The sequence below is a fragment of the Medicago truncatula genome, chromosome 3, assembly GCF_003473485.1.
Source record: "Medicago truncatula cultivar Jemalong A17 chromosome 3, MtrunA17r5.0-ANR, whole genome shotgun sequence".
Taxonomy (NCBI): Eukaryota; Viridiplantae; Streptophyta; class Magnoliopsida; order Fabales; family Fabaceae; genus Medicago; species Medicago truncatula.
Window position 1 is genome coordinate 29,496,812 of NC_053044.1, and position 25,777 is coordinate 29,522,588.

Consider the following 25,777-nt stretch of genomic DNA (forward strand, 5'->3'; position numbering starts at 1 on the left):
AGTATTTGTTCGATCAGAAGGAATTGAATATGAGACAGCGAAGATGGCTTGAATTGTTGAAAGATTATGACTTTGGTTTGAATTATCATCCAGGTAAAGCTAATGTTGTTGCAGATGCCTTGAGTAGGAAGACATTGCATATGTCCGCCATGATGGTCAGAGAGTTCGAATTGCTTGAACAGTTTAGAGATATGAGTTTGGTTTGCGAATGGTCACCTCAGAGTGTGAAATTGGGTATGCTGAAGATTGATAGTGAATTTCTGAAAAGTATCAAGGAAGCACAGAAAGTTGATGTAAAGTTTGTGGACTTGTTGGTTGCTAGAGATCAGACTGAAGACAGTGATTTTACAATCGATGATCAAGGTGTGTTGAGATTCCGAGGAAGAATTTGTATCCCAGACAATGAAGAGATTAAGAAGATGATTCTTGAAGAGAGTCATAGAAGTAGCTTGAGTATTCATCCGGGAGCTACGAAGATGTATCATGATTTAAAGAAGATTTTCTGGTGGTCTGGTTTGAAACGAGATGTGGCACAGTTTGTGTATTCCTGTTTAGTTTGTCAGAAGTCGAAAGTCGAGCATCAGAAACCTGCTGGAATGATGGTACCTTTAGACGTGCCAGAATGGAAATGGGATAGTATATCGATGGATTTTGTGACGAGTTTGCCGAATACTCCGAGAGGGAACGACGCAATTTGGGTTATTGTTGATAGGTTGACGAAGTCAGCTCATTTTCTACCTATTAATATTAGTTTCCCTGTTGCCCAGTTGGCAGAGATTTATATCAAGGAGATTGTGAGGTTGCATGGTGTTCCTTCGAGCATCGTGTCAGATAGAGATCCAAGATTTACTTCTAGATTTTGGAAAAGTTTGCAAGAGGCCTTGGGTTCGAAGTTGAGATTGAGTTCGGCGTATCATCCACAGACAGATGGTCAGTCGGAGAGGACAATTCAGTCGCTAGAGGATTTGTTGAGAATTTGTGTTCTTGAACAAGGAGGAACTTGGGATAGTCATCTTCCGTTGATCGAGTTCACATATAATAATAGTTACCATTCTAGTATTGGAATGGCACCGTTCGAGGCTTTGTATGGTCGGAGATGCAGAACTCCGTTGTGTTGGTTTGAATCAGGAGAAAGAGTGGTCTTAGGACCAGAGATTGTTCAGCAAACTACTGAGAAAGTTCAGATGATCCAAGAGAAAATGAAAGCGTCGCAGAGTCGACAAAAGAGTTATCATGATAAGCGCAGAAAAGATCTTGAGTTCCAAGAAGGAGACCACGTGTTTTTGAGAGTCACTCCTATGACTGGTGTAGGACGTGCTTTGAAGTCAAAGAAGTTGACCCCGAAGTTCATTGGTCCGTATCAGATATTGGAAAGAGTTGGATCGGTGGCTTACCGAGTGGGTTTACCGCCGCATCTTTCGAATTTGCACAACGTTTTCCATGTGTCGCAACTTCGAAAGTATGTTCCGGATCCATCTCATGTGATCCAAAGTGACGATGTGCAAGTTAGAGACAACCTTACGGTAGAGACTTTACCGGTAAGGATTGATGATCGTAAAGTGAAGACGTTGAGAGGCAAGGAGATACCTCTCGTGAGAGTCGTTTGGTCGGGAGCGACTGGTGAAAGCTTGACGTGGGAACTTGAGAGTAAGATGCTGGAGTCTTATCCAGAGTTGTTTACTTAAGGTAAATTTTCGAGGACGAAAATCTTTTAAGTGGGGGAGAGTTGTAACGCCCACTTTCGTTAAATTGTCTATTTAATCGAGTTTAGGTGATTATATTATATTTATATAATATATGTATGATTTTGGTATGATTTGATGATTTGATTGATGACGAGATAAGTTATGAGTTTTGGAGGATTTGATAAGATTAGAGAATTTATTTTATTGTTAAATAAAATAAAGATTTGAAAAATATTTAGTTGAGGGCTGTTTTGATATTTTAGATAGTTTTGGGGGAGAAAGTGAGATAAGATAAGTAATTAAGAAAAGATATAAATAGGGAAGACCTAATATTCTTAGAAAACTATTGTACGTGAAAACTTTTGGAAAAAGGGAGAAAAAGCCAAGTCTAGAGGAATCAAGGTAGAGTGCTGCGATTTTCTTCATTCAAGGTAAGGGTGAGACTAATAATTCAATAGCATTGATTGTTGTAATTCTGATGATTAATTGACAAAGTTAGGATTGATTTAGAAAAGTTTTGGAATTAGGTTAAAACCCTAAAAAAATTGATGATCAAACGGTAAAACTTGTTTAGATTGATGTTGAAACCGTCCTTTAACCTTAGAACATGTTTAGGATGGATTATTGGATCAAAATTAGGCTTTGAACCATGTTGTGTGATGGATTTTCGAGAAAACCCTTAGTCTGCCCGTGACTCTGTTCATCGCTCGCCACGGCGAGTGATGATCCTCGCCTCGCGAGTGACGAACTTCATCGCTCGCCACGCGAGCCCATCCTTTTCGCCTCGCGAGTTGTTTGGTTCAACTCGCCATGGCGAGCAACCCTTTCTCGCCTCGCGAGCTTAGGCAGAGTGCATGTCATATTTTGTGTTTCGACCCTTTTAGTTGGACCTTGGATGTCTTTGAGTGTCTGAACATACCTAGTATTGATTAGGAATGAATGTAGGATCAGAGGGAACCCAGAACAAGCTTAGTTTGGAAGTTGAGTGGTACTCGCCATGGCGAGTATGTACTCTCGCCTCGCGAGTACAACCAGAATGTAGTTTCCTGAGTGTTTGTGCGATCTGTGTCGCACGTGTTGATCAAGAGTGAACCCCTAATTGGTATTGAGACCTAATGATGAAGTTTAATGCAGTCTGTAGAGTTGTTAAGTTATATTGATATTAATTGAATACGAACTAATGTATTGTATATTCATGCAAGATATGAAGGTTTGATAACAATGCAATTTATGTGCTATTGATATAATGATATCATCTTGATATGTGACTTGTTTATGCTGCTTCCGTTGTTTAACTAAGTGCATAAGTATATGATAAGGTTTAGCTCCAAATTATTGGATGCATGTTGATTACGATGATTACGTGTTTTGTTATTAAGAGTCCATGCATAGCATATCATTGAGCTTAGTCCTCACCACGAAAATTAGGAGCTTTGTCCTCCGCACGTTTTATAGGAGCTTTGTCCTCCGCACGATTAAAGTATATTAATACTTATGATGACGATTGGTACCACATGCATATAAAGAGTCTAAGAGCATTGTCACATTGTCATGATTAAGATGCCTTGTCGATAATGATTGAATATGTGATTACGTGATAAGTGTTTATTGATTATGTTATGTTGTTCATAATGCTTGAATATGTGATTACGCGATAACTGTTTAGCATTTATGCAAGGTTAATAAAGAAATGATTATGATGTTAATTTATGATTCGCAATTACATTGATTAATGTTATTTTATTATGAAATCTCACCCCTTCTGCTTGAAAATGTTGCCCTTCGTATGGGTAACTTGCAGGTGATCGTGCTTAGTGTGCAGTTGCCGTCGTGAGTGGCCTTGCCTTCACTGTGTCGTCTAGGTCGCTCTGATACGTAACGGGATGGGGTTATATGATATACATGCTTCATTCTTTTACGTGAACTGCTTATGTTTTGATAAACTCTTTTGAGATACTTGTTGGGCCTGCGTGCCAAAACGTTTTACGAATTATGATTATGATTTTCCGCTGCTATGTTAAAGATAATTTGTGAAGGTTAAATCATTATTTAACTGTTATTGGATTACGTTTCTATGTGATATCCCGTTTATGGTTCTTACTCTGATAATTGTTTATGAAATTTGTATATTGGGAAAACGGGGTGTTACACTACTAATGTTATTTAACTAAGTTGCATGAGTCTATATAAGATGATTAAGATGATGTTGAACTCCAAATTATTGGATGTATATGAGATGATGATTAAGATGTTTTAAGATGATTGAGTTCATGCATTAGCATACATTTGTTGGGGGCTCATGCCCTGGAGCTTTGTCCTCACCACGATTTGAGCTTTGTCCTCACCACGATGCCTTAAAAGTATATTAATACTATGATGTTGGGGGCTCATGCCCTTTATTGGTACCACATGCATATAAGAGGTCTAAGTTGCATTGTCTCATTGTCGAGTCAATTTATGAAAGATGTTATGTTGTTTATGATGATTGAATGAAGTGATTACTTGATATTTTATTATCAATGATACTATGATGTTTAAGATGTTTATGTTGTTAATTATAATTGTTGAATTATATTGATTAATATTATTGTTTTGTGAAATCTCACCCCTTCTGCTTGGAAACGTTGCTCTTCGTATGAGTAACTTGCAGGTGATCGAGCTTAGTGTGCAGTTTGCTGTCGTGAGTGGCCTTGCCTCACTGAGTCGTCTAGGTCTCTCTGATACATAATAGGATGGGGTTTATGTTATGCATGCTTCATTCTTTTATGTGTTCATTTATTGAAGTTTAACTGAAATTTTATGAGATATTTTTATGAGGCCTGCGTGCCAAGACTTTATGAAGTTTTGAATTTAATTCCGCTGCAGTTTTGTCGATGAAGGATAAATTATTATTTATCTATGTTTTAAGGTTTTTAAGAATGTGATATCCCGTTATTTGATGATTACTCTGATAAATGTTTAAGAAATTTTTATGTTGGGAAAACGGGGTGTTACATTCACAAATGGTCGGAGAAGGATACAGTATATGAAAGAGGTGTTTGGTTACGTGCTTACGGTATTCCGGTTCATGCTTGGAATACGAATTTTTTCAAATTATGTGTGTCGGAGTATGGATGGTTTATCCGTGTTGATGAATGCACGTCAGACAAAGGTCGAATTGATTATGTATGTATTCTAATTTCTACTACTTCATTGGAGGTTTTGAATACGACGTCCGAGATTTTAATTGATGGTTGCAGATTTGATATAAATTTGGTAGAAGAATGGGGATGCAATTTAGGGGAGGACGCGTTTCTGGCCGAGGAAGTGGCTGACATACGTTCTACTCCTCTTGAAGATGGTTCAAACCGACATGCAGATATAAGTGTTGATGAGGTGAGCGGAGATGTTGATGTTTTATTAAATAAAAATGTTTTTATTAAAAGTGGATTTCGAGAAGGCTTACGATTCGGTAGACTTAGATTATTTGGATTCCGTTATGATAAAAATGAATTTTCCTACTCTTTGGCGGAAGTGGATATTAGTCTGTGTTGGTTCAGCCACGACGTCTGTTTTGGTGAATGAGAGTCCTACTAAGGAATTTTCGATTGAAAGGGGCTTCGACAAGGAGACCCTCTTTCGTCGTTTTTATTTTTGATAGCAGCTGAAGGGTTTAACGTGCTGATGAGATCGTTGGTGTCGGCGGATTTGTACAGAGGCTACCATGTGGGGCGTGAGGATGGGGTTACTGTTACTCATCTTCATTTTTCAGATGACACACTATTACTTGGTGCAAGGAGCTGGGCTAATGTCTGATCCATAAGGGCGGTTCTGCTTATTTTTTAACAGTTTTCTGGGTTGAAAGTGAATTTTCACAAGAGTATGCTAACGGGAGTTAATTTATCATATTCCTAGTTGTTTGAGGCGGCTTCGGCGTTGTATTGTCGAGTCGGTTTCTTGCCTTTTGTGTATTTGGGGTTGCCAATTGGTGGAGAGATGCCCGAAAATTAGAGTTTTGGAAACCGATGATTGATCGGATTGTTACTAGATTGTCGAGTTGGAGAAGCAAATTTTTATCATTAGGGGTCGTCTGATTCTCCTGAAATTTGTTCTGTCCTCTATTCTGGTTTACTTTCTTTCCTTCTTCAAAGCTCCCGTAGGCATAATTTCTTCTATTGAATATATTTTTTTCTGATCTTTTTGACTCATACACCAGTCAACTGAATTTCTTATGACAAATTTCTTTTCACTTTCTTTTGACAATGTACAGTCTTCACCTTTCTCTTTTTCACTTTTTAATCGTGTGCCTTGCAAACCATAAACATTATGGCCGACCATCACTTTAATAAAGGTAACAATAATGTTACATATAGGGACAAAAATATTCACGATTCTTCATGAACGGTGTATTTCACACACATAACCACCACTGAATTTTTTTTACCCTACTTTATTACAAAAATACAAATTTACCTTACTTTTTAAAAGAATTGCATAAATACCTTACTTTTTTTAAGACCCCTACACTCCACAACTCCAAGTTGTAAGGTACCCTGAAAATTGTCGAAAATTTTATCTTTATTATACTCCACAACTTCTAGTTGTGAGGTACTTTCATTATTTTTTTATTTTTTTATTTTTTTTATTAAATACCCCACAAGTCAAGGTTACGAGGTATTTTCCATTTTTTTTAATTTAAATACCGCACAACTTCAAGTTGTGAGATACCTTGGTTGTGTCTTGTCAGCGCAGACCTGCTTGGGATAACGTGTTTTAACTCTAATTTTTGAAATTTATTATCAATAAAGTAATTAAAATATATTATTTCATCTACTATAAATACTTCCTTTCATCTTTCAATTTCACAATGCCTAATGTAATACATTCCACCATTAAATTTGGATATATAAATAAACCGTTCACTGATTGGATGTTAGATCATGTTGATACGCTATGAGAATTAATAGATGTTTTCAACTACCTTTTCTACTTGTCACACTATCAAAATTAATAGATGTTTTCGATTACTTTTTCTACTTGTCAAATGATCCTACTCAAAGGGTGAAACATATTGTACATGTAGAGCCGTACTACACGTTGGATGATGTCCACAATGACCGGAAGTTAAGGTATGATTGTTAGACTCTTGAAAGAGACATTGAAGTGGAGGACATGTTTTGATGGAAAACAAACACAGGTGACCCGTTGTACTTGTTCGTTGAAAGTGAAATTAACGTTGAGTAGATTATGTTAAATCATCTTGTGTTAGGTTATGTAATCTTATGTTTTATGAATTTTAATTTTTGTAATTTTAATTTCGTGATGTACAAATTAATGTTGTATTGCATAATTTTCATTTAATATGTTTAAAAAATATTATGTTATCGGAGGCAAGTGAATCTTTGTGAGGACATAATTGAACGCTATGGGGGCTGAAGATGTTATGAGAAAACTTGTTCAACCACTTAGAAATCCTAGTGTTGTTAGATGCAAGAAGAAGAATTGGATTTGGAAGCTTGCGGGACTATTGTGGATTGTTGGATTCCAGTGGAGATCTCTGTTTAGATCAAGGTTCAAGCAAGACTTTGGGGTTGATTGGTTTATCTTAAAGGGATTTTCAAGGGAAGGTTAAGGACTAAGGAAATTGATGGTTAATTTAAATTACTACCAACTAGGAATGACTCGGATGAGAACACTTTTTTTTTTTTTAATTAAGGAACAATTTTCTTTTAATTATGGCCAAATCTCTTTTCCATGATCAAAACATAAAGGCAAGTGAGTTCAATGGAAGATGGAGATCGGGATCAAATTAAGCTGTAGTTTAATAGATAAAAAAGAATTGTAGGTCAACAAATAAATGTCTCAATTTGTATTTAGCTGTTGTTATTATTTGAAGTAGCTATTTGAAAGGTCTCAATTTTATAGGGATCAAAAACATATTTAACCCAAATAAGATTGAATGATTACCTCGCTATTGGTACAGAGAATGTTTCCCGTTTCTGAAATCAGCAGCAGGCAGCATAAATTGAATCAGAATCCATGTTCTACACAATGGAGTTATTATTATCAGTACAAGGACAGAAAAGGTGAAATGCAACAATCAATCTTTATTACCTCTCTTTTTGGGAACGCTCACACAACAATGAATCTTTCTTTCTCCAATTGCAAACAGAAGACTGATCGATAGAGAGAAGCCAATTGTGAATTTAACAAACGGTGCTTTCTTTTCTATTTCAACAAAAAAAAAAAAGGTGCTTTCTTTTTATACACTCAACTGAATTTTTTTGACTCATGCACTCAACGAATTTCTTTTGACAACATATGTAGACAACGAATTTCTTTTGATTTTCTTTTAACAATGTACAGCACCTTTTTCTTTTGGGTTTTTCTTTATTAATAAATTATCATTGTTTTTCAGTAAAAAGTTACTACTCCTAGTTGCTTTAACATATGCAATATTGCAAATGTTATACAAACACTTTTCTTTTTCAATTTTTAATCATGTGCCTCGCAAAACATAAACTTTATGATCCACCATCACTTTAACAAAGGAAAGAATAAAGCTACATATAGCGACAAAAATATTCACAATGCTTCACTTCACGAACGGTGTATTTCATTGAAAAAGTGATTATTTAATTTTTAAAATATATTTTTGCTTATAATAGTGGTTGAAATGAATACTCTAAGAAAATGATTAGTAATGTTGATTTTAATACTTTCATCCTCCGCTTTATCATTTTTTTCCTCTTTCCATAAACCATACAAATGTTCACACAAGTAATTAAACTTTCAAATTGATTGAATATATATTTTCATTTCTATCTTCTTCTAAGCTAAAAAACTCAAAATACCTACATCCTTAATATATGACTATTTGAGACGAAGGGAATAAGTTTTTTTTTTCTTTTATATAAATAAAAATAAAAATTGTGTATTCAATATATTCAAAATTGTAGAATTTGACTTTATTTAAAGAATATGTTTTTAATATGAAATCTTAATACAGTGCCCTACAAGCATTTGTTAGCAAGACCCTTTGTCTTTTTAATGTACAAGTTAAACATTCTCCCATATTCCTTTCCTTCCATATGATGTACAACAAAGAAGTCCAAATAATATTGAAGGTTATGCGAGAATTTTTGGAAAAGCCCCCTAGCCCACCAAACTGAAGATGATCTAGAAAATTACCATTATGAACTGTCGGTAAGCCTAACAGCCAGAAATATAACTCCAATCAATATATGATATTATCATATCTTAAGTCTTAATATGTATAGGATTAACATTACTATATTTAACTGTGTATATTTAAGTCAGGAAGAGTCTTGTTTTTTATAAAAATAAAATTGGGAAAGGATGATATTATTATTATTAACTAAAGTGACACTAATGACACATATTTTCAAATGCCCTTGAGGGGATTTGAACCTTGTCCCTTAAAGTTAGAAGGTCAAACTCTTGCCACTGAGATCACAACTCACAAATAAAAGAGCTTAATTTGACTACATATTTTATAAAAAGAAGAAAACAAAATAATTTCAAAGCAACAACTTGCCTTAACTTTAGATACAAGATTTAAAAGTAGTAGACTAAACACAAAAATTACACAAAAACTAGTTTAAAACTTGATTCTTAGGAATCCAATCGAATAGCATGGAAATGGAAATGCCTTTTGTTTAGGAACAACTTCTTGTGTAGGTAGCTTATTCTTTGTTTCTGTAATGGTGGACACAGTTGCTGCTGCTGTTATTTCTGATGTAGAACCCTCCAGCTGAATGCATAGCATGAAAATGTAAATTAGTTGCATTATATTTTCAAGTAGTAGGTTAACTAAATTTATTTTCTTTAATATTTATTTTTAGCTTTATATTGTAATTATGCCTTAAAATCTCATGTACAAATGCTGGAAATAGTAATTTCTTATTGTCCAAGGCACCAGGCATGTGGAAGGTGATAAAAAAGCTTGTTTCTAGGTATTTCACACATTTCGGGGCTTTGAATTGCGCTGGGTGCATGAGACTTTTCACCAGGCGCCTTCTGTACTGATGTGGCTTACGCTAGGCTCATGATCTGGGGAAAAGCAGCCAGTGCTGCTGATCTGTTGTGCTAGATGCACGAGGCCTTGCGTGAGGCGCATATAAGCAGTTTTTCAGCATCATTTGAATTCACAACACTTTAAAATGCACAATGAGATTGTACTATATTATTACATTATATTCTTGAGAAGGTTTGATGGTAGTATCAGTTTCTCCAGGTGGATATTGTTGGTTTATCAAGAACAGATACATTAGTGATCTTGAGCTATTAGTTCCATCAATTTACTAAGGCTTTAGACCATTGAATAAGTAATTATTTGGAGAGAAATATCCCATGGTCTGTGAATTACTTCAGAATGCTATTGAAGGTATCTCTAAATTAGTAACATTTCCAACAATTCCATGTTCGGCCTTTGGTGTTTGTTTCGTTTTCATCTGCACGAAAAGTAGCATATTTGATTCAAAGATATTTTTATATGGTTATTGTATTCAGTTTTGCGTAGCTTGAAATTTGAATCAATAGATTGACATTGACCTGTGGAAAAGTGGTTTCTGCATTTGAAATTTTTATTGAAATTTGAATCAATAGATTGACATTGACCTGTAGAAATACTTTTTTAAGAACCATTATAGTTGAAATGCTTCAATAGTTTATATTCTTTAACCAACTACTTAATATTTACTTGTTCAAAAAAAAAACTACATAATATTTAAATATTAAAGACAGAAATGGTTAGAACAGAAAATCAAAATCGAAGATGAGATGAGACAGAGCGAACAAAGGAGCGACAAACTCATTTCTCAATTAGGTCTCAGATTCTGAATTGAGTAAAGTTTCAATATTTGGAACCAAGGAAAAGTCATAAATTAAAATCACATATTTCTTTTTTTTGAGGGAGTATATAAAATCACATATTTTTTTAAATCTTTGAGAAAAGATATATATTATAATGAAGTAAGTCACAACTGAACTGAACTACTAAAACAAAGAAGAATGAAGTAAGTATTTCTAACTAAGATTTTCTTTGCGCGCTATCCAAATTTCTCATTTTGTTCCTGATTAAATTATATAATTTGAACTATTACTGAATTTTTTTGGATTATATTATCCAAAATAACCTAAAAATCCAGGTTACACCTACAAATTACATTGGTTCATGTAATTCTTTTATTAAACAGCTCAGAAAACATAATCCGAAGAAGAAGTGAAAGATATATAAACACTTGGGGAAACTAGACCAAAACCCAAGTTAAAATGCTCAAGGGTACTCAACTTCTGCCTCATTAAAAACCTTTTCTCAGGAAAACCGATTGGGATAAAACCTAAGTAAGGGAAAAAGAGTGCAGAGCAATCCACCAAATCACAAGGAAAAGAGAACCCTAGAGTGATCAACATAAACAAAATCTAAATTCAACAAATCCTAATTTAGTCCTATTTAAAGAATCTAGAATACAAGTGAAAAAAATATATAGTCTAATAGCCAATAGGGGAACTGAAAACCACCTCTTGTTGAATGATACTCTCCAAAACAGCTTCAGAGGATGTCAACTGTTGACTTAAAATGCCTATCTTCAAACGCAACGCTTCAACATCCTTGGTAACCTGTTGCTTGGAATCCAATAATTTCTGCAAGGCATCTTGTGATACTTGTATATCAGGGAACAAAGCCCGCCTTTCGACACCATCCAACCAATCCTTATCAAAACCAAAGCTGTGCGCATCTTGTAATAACTCCAGAAATTCAGAGTGGAATGAGCCTAATACTTCCAATACATTATGGGTTTTGAGGAATTTCAATAGTTCAGCTAGTAAATTGTAGGCACAACCCTTGTATCTATTACTAAGTGAAGTGTCTTTTAAACGGACAGAAGGATGCTTAACAAAGAAATCAGTCAACAAAGAAAAATTTCCACAATCCAAATGATTCTTGGAGATTAGTTGCTCAAGCTCACTTTTGACAAGCAAAGAACTTAAATCTTGTACTTTTTGAGAAGGGTCCTCTGAAATTATGGGAAAGAATAGTTAGGCCTATTTGAAGATAACAAAGTTAATTAAAAATAAATACCAAACAATGAAATACCTTTACAAGGCAACGGAGGAAATTGATATACAACAGAAGATGTGATGCTAGGAGAGGGTTTAGATTTGGAAACTATTATATCACCATCATTGGTAAAATTTTCCTCAATATTTGATCTTACTTTCTTTAAAGAATGAGAACCTTAACAACATGTGGAAAATAATAGAGTTAAAAATTAAAAGGGTGATGAATTTTGAAGTAACATAAGGATGGAAAAAAATATATTCTAAGCATTTTCTCACCTTGGTCATTGGTCTCTGTAGTGGAAATGGAAAAAGAAGTCAGGGTTATTTGGCTATCACCATCTTCCTACATATATTCAAATCAACAAATGATATTATCATATTTTAAGTCTTAATATGTACTTAAGTAAGGAAGAGTCGTGTTTTTTAAAATTAAAATTGGGAAAGGAGGATCAACACTTATGACACATTTTCAAACGTCCATGAGGGGATTTGAACCTTGTCCCTTAAAGTTACAAGGTCAAACTCTTGCCTCTGAGATCACAACTCACAAATAAAAGAGCTTAATTCGACTACAAAATCATTTCTGAGCTACAGTTTGCCTTAACTTTAGATACAAGACTGAAAAGCAATAGACTAAACACAAAAATTGCGAAAAAAACTAGTTTAAAACTTGAATAAAATGAATCCAATCGCATGGAAAATAATGAATAAAAAACATGACAACACTACTTGTTTGAAAAGTTGGTTACATAAGATAAACTCACCTGTGAAGATGTTTTACACACAGAAGTAACTAACTGGCCTGATGATGAATCTGCTACATCTAACTGAGTTGACGATGTTATTTTATTGGCATTAGCTTCTGTATTTCCTTCTTCAACGTTTATCTCGATACCCTGCTTAAATGTAAAATGATGCTTTAGATTGTAGTATAATTCTATTAAAGTGTCAAAAAGAATACAATTAGAATAGGTGGAAATGGAAATACCTTTTGTTTAGGAACAACTTCTTCTGTAATGGTGGACACAGTTGCTGCTGCTGTTATTTCTGATGTAGGGCCCTCCAGCTAAATGCATTGCATGAAAATGTAAATTAGTTGCAACATGTTTTTAAGCAAACTTTATTTTCTTTGATATTTAATTTTAGCTTTATGGTGTGTTTATGCCTTAAAATCTCATCTATGAATGACGGAAAAGTGTTTTCTTATTGTCTAAGGTAACAAGCATTTAAAGGGGATCAAAAAGCTTGTTACTGGGTGTTTCTTCACACATTTCAGGGCTGTGGCTTGCGCTAGGCACATGATATGGCGCACAGGGCCTTGCGGTAGGTATATGGGTCAGCTCGCAGGAATGCCATAGGTGATTGGAAGCAGTTTTTCATCATCTTTCGAAATCACAGCATTTTATAATTGAATTCACAAAAGTTGATATGCATAATGAGATGGTACTATATTACATTTTCTTCCTGAGAAGGTTTGATGGTAATATCAGTTTCCACAAGTGTCTGTAATAAGAACTGTCGATCCATTAATTGTTCATTCAATAACTCCTGTAATAAGAACAGATGCATTAGTGATCTTAGACCATTGAATAAGTAAGTTTTTGGAGAGGAATATCTCTACTACATTAGTAACATTTTCAACAAATCCATGCTATACTTTTGGTGTTTCTTTCATTTTTATCTCCATAAAAAGTATCATATTTGATTCAAAGACATTTTTATCAATAGATTGGCATTGACCTGTGGAGAAGTCAACTGGTGTTCTGATGGTTCTTGAACTTCACTCCCAGCAGTAAAATCTTTACTGGTTTCTGCACCTGGATTTTCATCACAAGCATTTTGGCCTTTGAATAATTCTTCTGGTAATTGTCGATATAGAAATTTCTTATCTCCAAACAGTTTACCATCTATAGAAAAATATTATAGATTGACGTCATTAGAAATAATTTTTTAAGAACCATTCTAGTTCATATGCTTCAATATATTCATTAACCAATTACTTAAATTTTAAGTATTAAAGACATAAAAATGGGTACACTAGAGATAAAATAAATAACTTTACAACATCATTGACGGCATTATAATATATATATATATATATATATATATATATATATATATATATATATATATATATATATATATATTCCAACAGAAAAATGTGTATATTTCAAAAGCAATTAAAATCACATACATTTTTAGAAATCTTTGAGAAGGGATATATATTCATATAGAAAGTGATAGTGACATGCATGTTAGTGTATTTCTAGTCTAAATTTAAGATTTTGTGACATAACTTACCATCAACAATTTAAATCCATAGCAGAATCTAAAAATAGACGAAATCTTAATAAAATCGTATCAAAATCGCACAAAATTGTGAAATTCATGAAAATCGCAGGATTTTGAAGGATTCTATCCATTTTTATGATAGATGTCAATTTTAATCTGGTTTGTCACTTGACCCGGATTATACCTATGACCCGGTTCTATGAAAACATAAAAAATCAAGTTTTTTTATCCTTTCAAACCACACGGTCTCTTCACAGTAGGCATAACAATAAGGAGAGGTGGAGCGGGTATGAGAAATCGAATCTCATCCCTGTCCCCGATGGATTTGGGCATCTCCGCAGTGGATAATATTTTTAATAAAAATAAAAGTACTTTTCAGTCGTGAGTTCAATGTTGTAATGTATTATCTACTAAAGAGATGATGACGTTATATGGCTATGATGATGGAGAAGAGAGAGGCCGAGAGTGTGAGATATGGGAGGAGAAAAATGAGAACTATGACAAGTGAGTGTCATCTAAAAGATGGAGACTCTAACTGTGTGAAATGATTTAGGGTTTGGGTTTCAATTTATATAAAAAAAGGTAATAAATTGATTATCTACATTCAAGACGGGTTTAAGTATAGGTTAGGGATAGATATATCTCATACCCGTGTTTTGAAATCGGGAAAAATCCAAACTCATACGTCCCTAATCCGGTCAAAGCAAGGATAACCCGTCAAATTGAGTTTGGTTTTAGCGGGTACCCGCAGATATGGTTTTATTGTTATGCCTACTTCACCGTAAGAGGTTGATGGACGTGTTGATATGATTGGGGATAATCCATATAATTGACGATTTCTTCGTGATTTATGATTGAATCTATGCTTTGCTTTTAAGTATTTTGTTAGACATCTAGTCTTTTGCCTTAAGTATTTTGTCTAAGTTGTTTCGCATTATTATGACTACTAAGACATATTTGACATCTAGACTTTAAGTCATTTATGTATAAGTATTTTGTGAAACTTTGAGATGCAATTTATAACATATACTCCTTCTGTCCCAAAATATAAGCAAAAAAAACTCATTTTCTTTGTCCCAAAATGTAAGAAAAAAAAAACTTTTATCCTATTTTTTATTTTTTTTTGGTTGTCGCACCGGTTTCCGACCCACTAATAATGGCCGACTAATCCGGCTCATGCGTAGAGGCATGCACACTGGACAAGCGTTGTTCCCCGTGGGAATCGAACCCGGTATTCCCCGGGTACATCCTTGGAAGGAGCTCCTTGCCACTGGAGCCCAAGCAACTTGGTTAATCTATTTTTTTTTTAAAAAACCATATTTTTCAAGAAAAACTTTTGCTTATTCTCATAAATTCAAATGCCAATTACATTCAATTTTCTCTTTCTTCCATTTTCTCCACAATAAATAGCCAATGAAAATTGTTTTTACATCTTACCATGAAACTTATTCCAGACAAAACACAAAAAACTATACTCTAAATTCTTATGTTTTAGTTTTCTTAATAAGTGTGATTTGAGGTTTTTTTACTTATAATTTTGGACGGAGGGAGTATTTTAACATTATTTTTATTTTGATAGAATCCATCAATTTTAATTGCGATTTTAGAATTTTTGATTTTGCTATTCTATGTCGATTTTACAATAAAATACCTTTACAAGGCACCGGAGGAGATTATATACAACAGGAGATGTGATGCTAGGAGAGGGTTTAAATTATGAAATTGTTATATCATCATCCTTATGAAATTGTTCCTCAATATTTGAGCTTACTTTCTTCAAAGAATCATCATTTGAAAAATAACAGAGTTAAAAATCAAAAGGATGATGAATTTTGAAGTAACATAAGAATAGAAAAAATATATTCAAAGCATTTTCACCTTGGTCATTGGTCTCAGTAGTGGAAATGGAAAAAGAATTCATGGCTATTTCGCTATCATCATCTTCCTACACAGATTCAAATCAACAAATGATATTATCATATCTTAAGTCTTAATATGTATGTTTAAGTCAGGAAGAGTCTTGTTTTTTAAAAATAAAATTGGGAAAGTTACACTAGAAATGACACATTTTCAGATGCCCTTGAGAGCTTAATTTGACAACAGATTTAATAAAAAGTAGAAAACAAAATAATTTCAGAACAACACTTTGCGTTAACTTTAGATCCAAGATTGAAAAGCAGTAGATTAAACACAAAAATTACACAAAAACTAGTTTAAAACTTGATTCTTAGGAATGCAACTGCGTGGAAAATAATGAATAAAAAACATGACAACTCTAAACTCACATGTGAAGATGTTTTACACTCAGAAGTAACTAACTGTCCTGATGATGAACCTGCTACATCTAAATGAGCTGATGTATTTCCTTCTTCAACATATATCTGGATACCCTGCTTAAATGTAAAATGATATTTAAAGATTGTAGTATAATCCAAGGTGGCACGAGGCCTTGCGTGAGGCGCATGGCCTAGCTAGCAGTTATGCACTAGCTGCATGGAAGCAGTTTTTCAGCATCTTTTGAAATCACAACACTTAATTACAAATTACTTCTGAATTTATTGTTAATAATGTTTAATTTTATTTGCACAAAAAGACATTTTTATATGCTTATTGTATTCACCTGTGGAGAAGTCGGCTTGTGTTCTGATGCTGCTCTGACGCTCTGTCTTCGTATTTGGCGAAATTGATAACTCAAATAATAATCATCTATATAAAATATTATAGAATAACATCATTAGATTGTAATTCAAATAATGAAACTGTTGACTAGATGTACAGTTGTTTATCTGTCTATCGTTAAGCTTCTATTAGTAAAGTATTATTGTTAAGCTTTCATGAGTTCTTACATATTACAAATACTTATTCAAGAACCATTCTTGTTTAAATGCTTCAATTGTTTATATTCTTTAAACCAACTAGTTAATTTTTAAATATTAAAAAAGACATAGAAATGTGTATATTAAAGATAAAACAAATAACCTTTGGACATCATTGACAGCATCATAATATATATGCTTTAGATTATAAGAGAAATGTGTATATTTCAGAAGCAATTAAAATAACATATAATTTTGAAATCTTTGAGAAAGGATATATATTCATATAGAAAGTGACTATATATTCATGTCATTATATTCTAACGGACTTTGTAGCAGTCTGCATTTGTAAAACACACACATTCAAGAACGAACATGTAATGGTTATGAACAATATTTGGTCAAGTTTGTACCTTTCATGAAATCCCAACTATCAAAGTCACCTTCAATATTGCATGAAAATGAACTATGTATAAAACGATGTTTCACTGCCTGAAAATGAACTTCCTGGGCATGGCAGAGGCTTGGTAGGTTGGCAAATCCTACAGCTTTTAGATTTGGAATCTGAACTTCACTTTTGGATATTTCTTCAATCTCATCTTTTTTATCACTTTTGAATATTTCCTCTAACTCATTTGCTTCTCTTATTATCATAACATTTAGCTCAGGAAACTCTTTACAAATGGAGACTGGAAACACATATTTCAACTTGTCACATTTTGTTACAACCAGTGTTTCTAGCTTTGGGAAGAATGTGTTTGAAGACTGAAAATTTTTATCCTCCAAATCATCTTCAATGATATGCTTCAACTCTTTGCATTCTTCTACTCTTAGATTAACCAATTGTGGTAGGCATCTTAAAACAGATGTGGAGAAAACAATTTCCAATTTTTCACATCGAACGATTTCCATCTTTGTAAGGTTATTGAGGACAAATGAATATTTGAGACCCACAAAAAGACACCTCATCATAGGCAGATCAGACAACCAAATGGATTCCAAACTTAAGTTCATTTGTTGTCCATTTTCTTCATTGCCACTCAATTCCTATTTGTACGCGCACAAAATATATTAGCATATTATTTTAAAAATGGTAGTATCAAAAAAAATATCATTTTATATTATATGGTAATAACATTTCTAAAATTAAATAAGATATCATTTTATATTATATTCTTAAATTACTGGAAATTAAGGCATATTATTTTATATTATATACAGTAATTTTTTTTTATAGGGAAAATGTATGTATACAGTAATTATTCCTGGGCCATCATCTTTTACGTATACAACACTTCCGATTGTAATTTATGACTACTTTGTTGGTTACATGATATTTTTTTTGAGTAATATTGGTTACATAATAGGCAGTGGATGATATAAGATTGCATAATGTACCCAAAATATAATTATAAAATGCATAATGTCAAATTAAAATATTACCAAAATAGAAAACTGTGAAGAAAAAAATGTTTTTTTTGAAACATTTTTTTTAAGGAATATATATTTTTTTTTAAGGAATACATGATTGGAGCACTGATTAACATTTCCCTTTTTTAAAAAAAAAATCGCTATTTCAAAAAATTGCCTTTTTTGAAAGAGGGATACCTTGATGATTGTACCGTCCATAGATCTTTTGTCGAAAGGTGGAAGATGATCATGATTGTAGTGTCCAAATATGTATTCCAATTGCACACAATTTACAACCCAAAGCGTTTTCAATTTTGGGAAGACATTGCCAAAATTATTGCCACTAGTACTGTTATGATCTCCAGTGTCTATTATTATTTGCTTCAATTCTTCACAGTGCAAAATTATTAAAGTTTCCAACATTCTTGGAGCAATAGATTGGATAAATACAGATTTAATCTTCGGAAAATTACAGATTTCAATCTCTTTAGTATTGCACAGGATATGTGATTGTCTTAGAAGACATTGAGCACGTTCCCATATGTCAAGGCAATGTGAATTTGATTCCTGCAATGTAATTATATAATCCCAATGAAAAGAAACTCAAAATTAATAGTAAGTAATCTTCAGGTTTATGATCATGTTTTATACACACAAAAGCTATAATAATATATAAGATACAAGTTATCTATTAAAAGAGAAGGTGAAAAAAAGAAGAGAGGGTTACCAATGAGATTGAGCAGTCTTGTGGTTGATCCTCAGAAACAGATGGGATTTTCGTACTCTTCAGTTTGTATCTATAACAACACATAGAGAATGTATTGCTTTTGATAGTGTCAAGTTGTGTTTGTGGCTTAGAACCATCTTGGGAAATGGATGAAGCTTTGGGTGGACATATGTCGATGAAATTTGGCAAATCTACAATCGCCACCTCTTTTAGTGATGTGAGTTTGACATCTTGGTGTTGGCCAAATATGTATTTCAGCTTGTCACAACATTTTATTCTGATAACTTCTAAGAACTCAAAGTCTCGAGCAGAGAGAATTGGAAGTATAAATTGTAAGTGGTCACATTTCTCAATATGAAGAACTTTCAGCATTGGAAACAATGAGTAGCAACTATTTTCAATTGTGACATCCGTTACTGTTCTTTCAAATGCAATTATGTTTTCCAATTTCTTACAATTAACTATTTTCAATTTCTCCAACAGCGGCAAGCTTTGAGAAGTTGATAGTTCAAAAACAGAAACCAATTTTGAGCATTGTTTTAATTCCACAATCTTTAGACTGCTGAGATTTAGGCTGCATTTAAACAAGCTTCGCAAATTTTCACACTCCTTGATATACAGCTTTTTAAAAAATTTCATTGAGTCATAGGAGATGGGACCATTGCATAATTCTTCCAAAGCTTCCATTCTCTCAAGCTCTAGTACAGCCAACTTTGAGAAAACAATTGGTTTTTGAAATTGTTTAGTGTCTACAAGGCACTGTAGTTGTGAACTACCTTCCAAATGAAGCTCAATTAGATCATTCATACCTTGTTTTATAGGAACCATCTCTGGCATGAGATTTCTATATCCCTCCATTCTAAACAGATGAAGACAATATGATGTTTGTATCACATACTTATATGTTGCTTTTGATAAATAATCTTCTCGTAAAGCAACAACTTTTAATTGTGAAGCATCCCAATATCTATAAAAATCACTGAGAACATACCTTTCCAATCTAGGTAAGGTTATTTCTTTACAAGATTTATTGAAACTCTTCAAGAAGTACAATTCTTCAAGTGATGGGCAACTCTGGATAACTTCAAATGGATTATTGTTTTTAATTTCACATTCTTTCAAGCACAACAATCTAAGTTTCTTCAACTTTGCAATTTCACGGGAAAATTCATCAATTTCACAATAATGCAATTCAAGAGTCTCAAGACTTTGCAGGCTTCCCAAAACAGAGATGTCCCCCAAAATGACTTTTTCAACTGATAGAGAACGAATATTGATCATTAACTTAATTGAATTTGCTAATGATGAATGTCTCGCAGAATTTGAATTTGAGAAAATCAAAACTCGAAGCCCTGCCATATTTTCAAGGAATGAAGTGTGGACATCCTGGAACTCACACTCTTTTGCAATTAGAATCTCAAGCTTAGAGCCATCAGACCAATGACTTTTTGAGGAAAATAATTCACTTAGTTTTCCATGGAAGTACAAAATTTTGATATTCTTACTCTTTTCGACCAATGACTTTTGATTTTTTTCAAATAAATTTTCTGCTAGAATCTCTTCCTTCACTATCCATTGGGCTACTTCCCGAACCAAGTCATGCATCTTCACATCTCCTTTCTCTGTCTCCAACAGTAGACATGAACGTAGGAGTTTATTTTTTGCTGCACTTACTTGAGTTCGAGCATCATTGTATTTGTCATAACCTTCCCCAAAAAGGTTGACTCCTATACCAAGCCTAGTTAGAAGTTCAACAGAAATCTCTTCATCTTCAGGGAATGCAGAACATAAGAGGAACAATCCCTTTGCTTTTTCATCCTTCAGATTATCATAGCTAAACTTCAAACATTTAAAAATGTCAACCAAATGATCTTCAACATTGCCCATGGACATAGGATATTTTAAGGAATTCAAGGCAAGATCCCACTCTGCACGATGTTTTTTTCCCTTCAAACTTCTGGCGATAGTAACAATTGCAACTGGTAATCCTTTGCATAAAGCTACGATTTCACGTACCTTATCAAGAATACTTATGTCGGAAATATTGCTTAGTTTGGCATACATTTTGAACATGATCAATGCATCTTCTTCAGTTAAGTGTTGTAGTTGAATTGTCTTTCCACATTCCATTTGTTCGCATACCTCCAATTCACGTGTGGTTACAAGAACTTTGCATCCTTTACAATTATCACTATTTGGAAGCCCTATCTCATCAAAATTGAGATTTTTCCAGACATCATCCAATATCACAAGAATTTTATCACCATTGGTTAATCTTTTCCACAAACTTTTAGGTCGATCTGATTCATTTTTGTTTTCCCATTCCAGTACTAAGGATCCGGCAATATCATCTTGAATCTTTTTTATATCAAGATTAGATGAAACTGTCGTATCGATAACATAATTGAAATGCTTCAATGTCTTCAGTTGTTTACCCACTTCTTTTGCCAATGTAGTTTTACCAGAACCCCCCATTCCATGCAATCCAACCATATAGTTGCTGTCATCTTTTAGTGCATCCAAAAGCTCTTTACGTTTCAACTTTCTGCTTTCAAATGAAATGTAATCCTTAGAAGAATATCGCTCAACACCAGGAAGACCACGAGTAATTTCAATATTTTCAAATTTTTCTGCCTTTTCTATTAGATCTTTAATCACTTTTGTCTTGGTTGCCAAATCCTCTCCCCTTTTATATCTCCAAATACAATCAGGGCAAAATCCAAGAAAACATCTCTGTTTTGTCTCAGTGTTCTCTTGAATGAGCCCGTCAGCTTGTTTTTCCCAAAATTCAGCATTAGATTGAATATCTTTACCTTTTTCGATTGCCACTTTAAAACGTTGTTTCATAGTTGCATTTTCTGCTTCCAACTTCTCCTTTTCTTCATTGAATTCTTTAACAATGCGTGTGAAGCAAAGTAAATAGCGTGATTTTTCTTTTCCCTTGTTTAACAATTTTTCAACAAGAGTCTTCACAACTTCAGTCATGCAACCCTCCATCTAAATCAAGTTCAACATAATAAAGTTAGAAATACAAAACTTATATTTAAATAAACATTACTACATCCATTCCGAAATATGACATTTTTCTTTCAAAAAATTTCTGTAAAAGATTTTCTTTCAAATTTTAAAATGCATTAATAATTTCTTTATCAATATACTCCTATTTATGCTACATATTTTTCAACAATATGTAACAAATATTCTATGAAAACAAAATATAACCTGAGGTCTACACCATATCTATTTTAAAAATGGTTAAAAAGCGGACAATTACTATCTTTTTGTAAATATAAATTTTATAATAATTAAAAATATAAATAAAAACAAAAAGAATACTTTATTAAAATTTACTAAAAATATTTGAAATAATCGTTGAACCAAACATGACAATATTCATATCTTTATCTATCTATCTATTATATTATATTATATTATATTATTATCTCTATCTCTATCTCTATATTATCTATCTATCTATCTATATCTATCTATCTATCTATATATATATATATATATATATATATATATATACATGTATTCTAAACTACATTTTACTTATGTGTTACTTCACCAATGTTTCCCTTTTGTAACTAATCTCTCATACTTATGCCATGTGGCTCTCTTTTGTTCTTGATTCTTTGCTAGCCATTCCTTACTATCTAATCTTTCATTTTCCATCAATTGGAAAAACTCTCCATTTACTTCACTTCATGGAAGTTACACAATGAATGTGTTATAATCCATTTTATTAATAGCGAGGGGTTACATTTTAAAATTATTCATATTCTTCTTCAAAAAAAAAAATTATTCATATTCTTAGTCAATCATCTTACACACACAAGTTTACTATAAAGCTCCTCATTTTTTCTAAGCTCATATATATGTTGCTTATGTTATCCTTCTCATTTCTTCTTCCATTTCATTTTTTTTTATAGTTTTGATTCTCTCTTCAAGCTTCGTGAGTGTGTGTTTCTATCTATAATTTTTCGTATTCTCTAATGGATATTTTTTCTTTCATTTCACAAACACAGGTTTTGGAAAAAGGGAGAATTTTGTTGAAAGGACACTTCATATATGAAATGGTGGTTGTATTTTTTATTGAAATTAAAATATTTTTTCATTATCATTTTTTATTTAACATTGTTATGGGATCAAGAGTTCACTAAACATGTGGAAGGAAACATATTAAAAAAGAGTAAACAATGAATATTTTTGTTATTCATTTTTATTCCAAGCCAACATGTGGTTGTTACTATAACTATTAGATATTTTTCCTTCTCAACTAATTGCCATAAGATGGAGGAGGATTTTGATGGAGCTTACAAGAAACTCAAAACTCTCAACATCAAAAATCCTAAAAGGTCGAACAAGAGAAACTAAGAATCTTTATCCATAGGTGTTGGTTTAATTTGATCAAGTATCTATCTCTTTGTAATAAGAGAAAAATACTCTTATTATGTTTTTAATTGAATAGTTTCTTATAAGATTAAGTATCCTAGGTAACTAATTGTAGAAATACACATCTATTTAACATTTGGTTTTGAATCGAATAGCACAATTTTCCGTCCTTTTTAATTATATATACATTTACATATATTTAATTTAAAGCATCAGATTTTTTGTTTTGTTGTAGAAGTTATATAATTAGACATTAAATTGGTTTAAATTAAAAATAGTGAGAAAAATCTTTACAGAGTGCCACATTAGTACAATACTTCCATGAGAACAATGCAAGCTTAGATTATGTGAAGTAAAAAGGTGTTCTAAATCATAGAAAGAGGCATGTAATGAAAACCAGAGAGTGTCCAATTGTTCCCTCACTCTTCACTTCTCTTTGACTCATGTGGTAGTCACAAATTAGTGGTTTTTGACACAATCCTTAACTATTGTTTATTCTCACCCTTTATTATATTTCTATTAATTCAACTATGAAATTCTACAGGCCATTGGTAAGATAGAGAATTGAGAGATATAGAGAATAATATCCTAAAATATAATATGATATAGAGAAGGGTAAAGGAAATTATCCAAGTTACACATAATAGTTTGCTTAGGATCCTAAAAAAAAAAGTAGTTTGCTTACGGAAAACACTAAATAAATTTATATAATATGACATAAAATTTGTTGCAAGTCCTTAAGACAATTCATTAAGAAAAATGATTCAACCAAAATAAATTAAAACCATTAACTACGATCTCTATATTTCTAAATTAGCTTTCTAAAAAAAATTGGCATCTAACTATCTATCTGCTATATATAAAGTAAACTTGAGTTATTTGTAGGCTTTAACTATACCTATGTGTAAGCTATTATATTTTTTAATAAATAATTGTGTAAGCTATTTGTTTTTAAGATTGAGGAATTATTGAAATTAAAAATGGATAGATTGAATTTCATTGGAATAATCAATCTATGATGGAAAACAAATTGGCCCTTCTTCCTCAGTATATCAAAGAGCCTGTTATATATGAGGATTCATCAATCTTTGAGAAGGAAACTCCTTATGGATATTTAAGGAATAAGAAGTCTAAACTTAAATTCATTAGTAGGTCTCTTTGGAGAAATCCAATCAATGTTGTATTGAGGTAGTGTTGTTTAAAAATAGGATGGTGAGACAATTTACAGGCCATTGGTAAGATAGAGAATTGAGAGATATAGAGAATAATATCCCTAAAATATAATATGATATAGAGAAGGGTAAAGGAAATTATCCAAGTTACACATAATAGTTTGCTTAGGATCCTAAAAAAAATATTAAACTTACACACGATTAATACACTTTGGTTAGGCTTTGTGTATTGCACAATTTCCTGAATTTTTTTTTATTGAGAATTAAAAACATTTTCATCTTGATTTCTACAATAAAAAACACACACGCACATATATATATATATATATATATATAGGTTTGCTACAATAGACCTACCTTTTTTTGTGAAGGTCCATTTTTTCATTTGGACCAAAGACCCATTTTTTTTGCTTTTTGAAAGAATAAAAATTAAAGGATAAAATTGTAATTTAGGTCTTGTGATTAATTGTGGGGTGTAAGCTCTTTCTCTCTCCCTTTGATTGCTGCCGTGTTCCTTTCTTAAAAAAAAATGACTTCAATTCCTCCATTTTCAGTTGACGAAAATCAAGTTTAAATCCTTTCCTATGACTTTTGTTCTTTGTAATATGCGTAAGATAGAAGATTAATAGATTAGAGAATGAAATGCTGGCCGAAGAGTGTTATTGTAATTATGGCAAAGAACAAATACACATATGTAAATGGTAGATTTTTTCAATTGATAGATAAGAACAAATTGACAGTTTATCATTATTGATTTAAAATTGTTTGTGGTTTAATTTGATTTTTCAATTTTCACTATAGATTTGGGACAAACATGAGTAAAGGGTACATTTTTTAAGAATGAAGAGATTGTATTAACTTATAATTGTAGACCTCGTTGGTGTTGCGTAAAACTAGCTTCAGTTACCTGGAATTGTTGATAGAAATTGTTGAAGAAAACAACATGGAAGAAGAATGGAAAAGGGAATAGAGAGAGAATTAGTGAGAGAGAATACGAAGAAGAGAAAAGGACACAGAAAATAAGAAACATTAATCACAAAAATTAGTGTTGCGTAAAATTTACAGCGTTTTACATATTTTACCCGGTATCAAAACATGTTCTAATATTGTAAACTTTATCAGTGATTCACTGCTGCCAGCAACGACATTAGCCACCGACACCACCACCTACTAGCAGTGATTCATTCCTGGAGCGGTTGTATATTTTTCAGC

General features: G+C 32.6%; 2 protein-coding genes and 1 long non-coding RNA gene across 3 annotated transcripts in view; 1 reads left to right on the forward strand and 2 right to left on the reverse strand.

Annotated features, from left to right (window-relative positions):
• The window catches only part of LOC25490950 (uncharacterized), a 70,331-nt gene that overhangs the window by 16,201 nt on the left and 28,353 nt on the right, over positions 1-25,777 (reverse strand). Inside the window, exons 15-18 of the mRNA XM_039831303.1 lie at positions 13,491-13,657; positions 13,206-13,298; positions 12,739-12,816; positions 12,515-12,646 (exon numbers count right to left, since the gene is read on the reverse strand). Coding sequence (XP_039687237.1) covers positions 12,515-12,646; positions 12,739-12,816; positions 13,206-13,298; positions 13,491-13,657 — 470 coding nt within the window. The remainder of the gene's footprint in view (positions 1-12,514; positions 12,647-12,738; positions 12,817-13,205; positions 13,299-13,490; positions 13,658-25,777) is intronic.
• LOC25490945 (probable disease resistance protein At4g27220) overlaps positions 1-25,777 on the reverse strand; it is a 43,157-nt gene that overhangs the window by 12,824 nt on the left and 4,556 nt on the right. Inside the window, exon 3 of the mRNA XM_039831306.1 lies at positions 18,996-21,992. Coding sequence (XP_039687240.1) covers positions 18,996-21,992 — 2,997 coding nt within the window. The remainder of the gene's footprint in view (positions 1-18,995; positions 21,993-25,777) is intronic.
• Positions 7,673-10,168, forward strand: LOC120579340 (uncharacterized). Its single transcript, XR_005645138.1, has 2 exons — positions 7,673-7,750; positions 9,366-10,168. It is a non-coding gene; the product is annotated as an uncharacterized lncRNA (long non-coding RNA).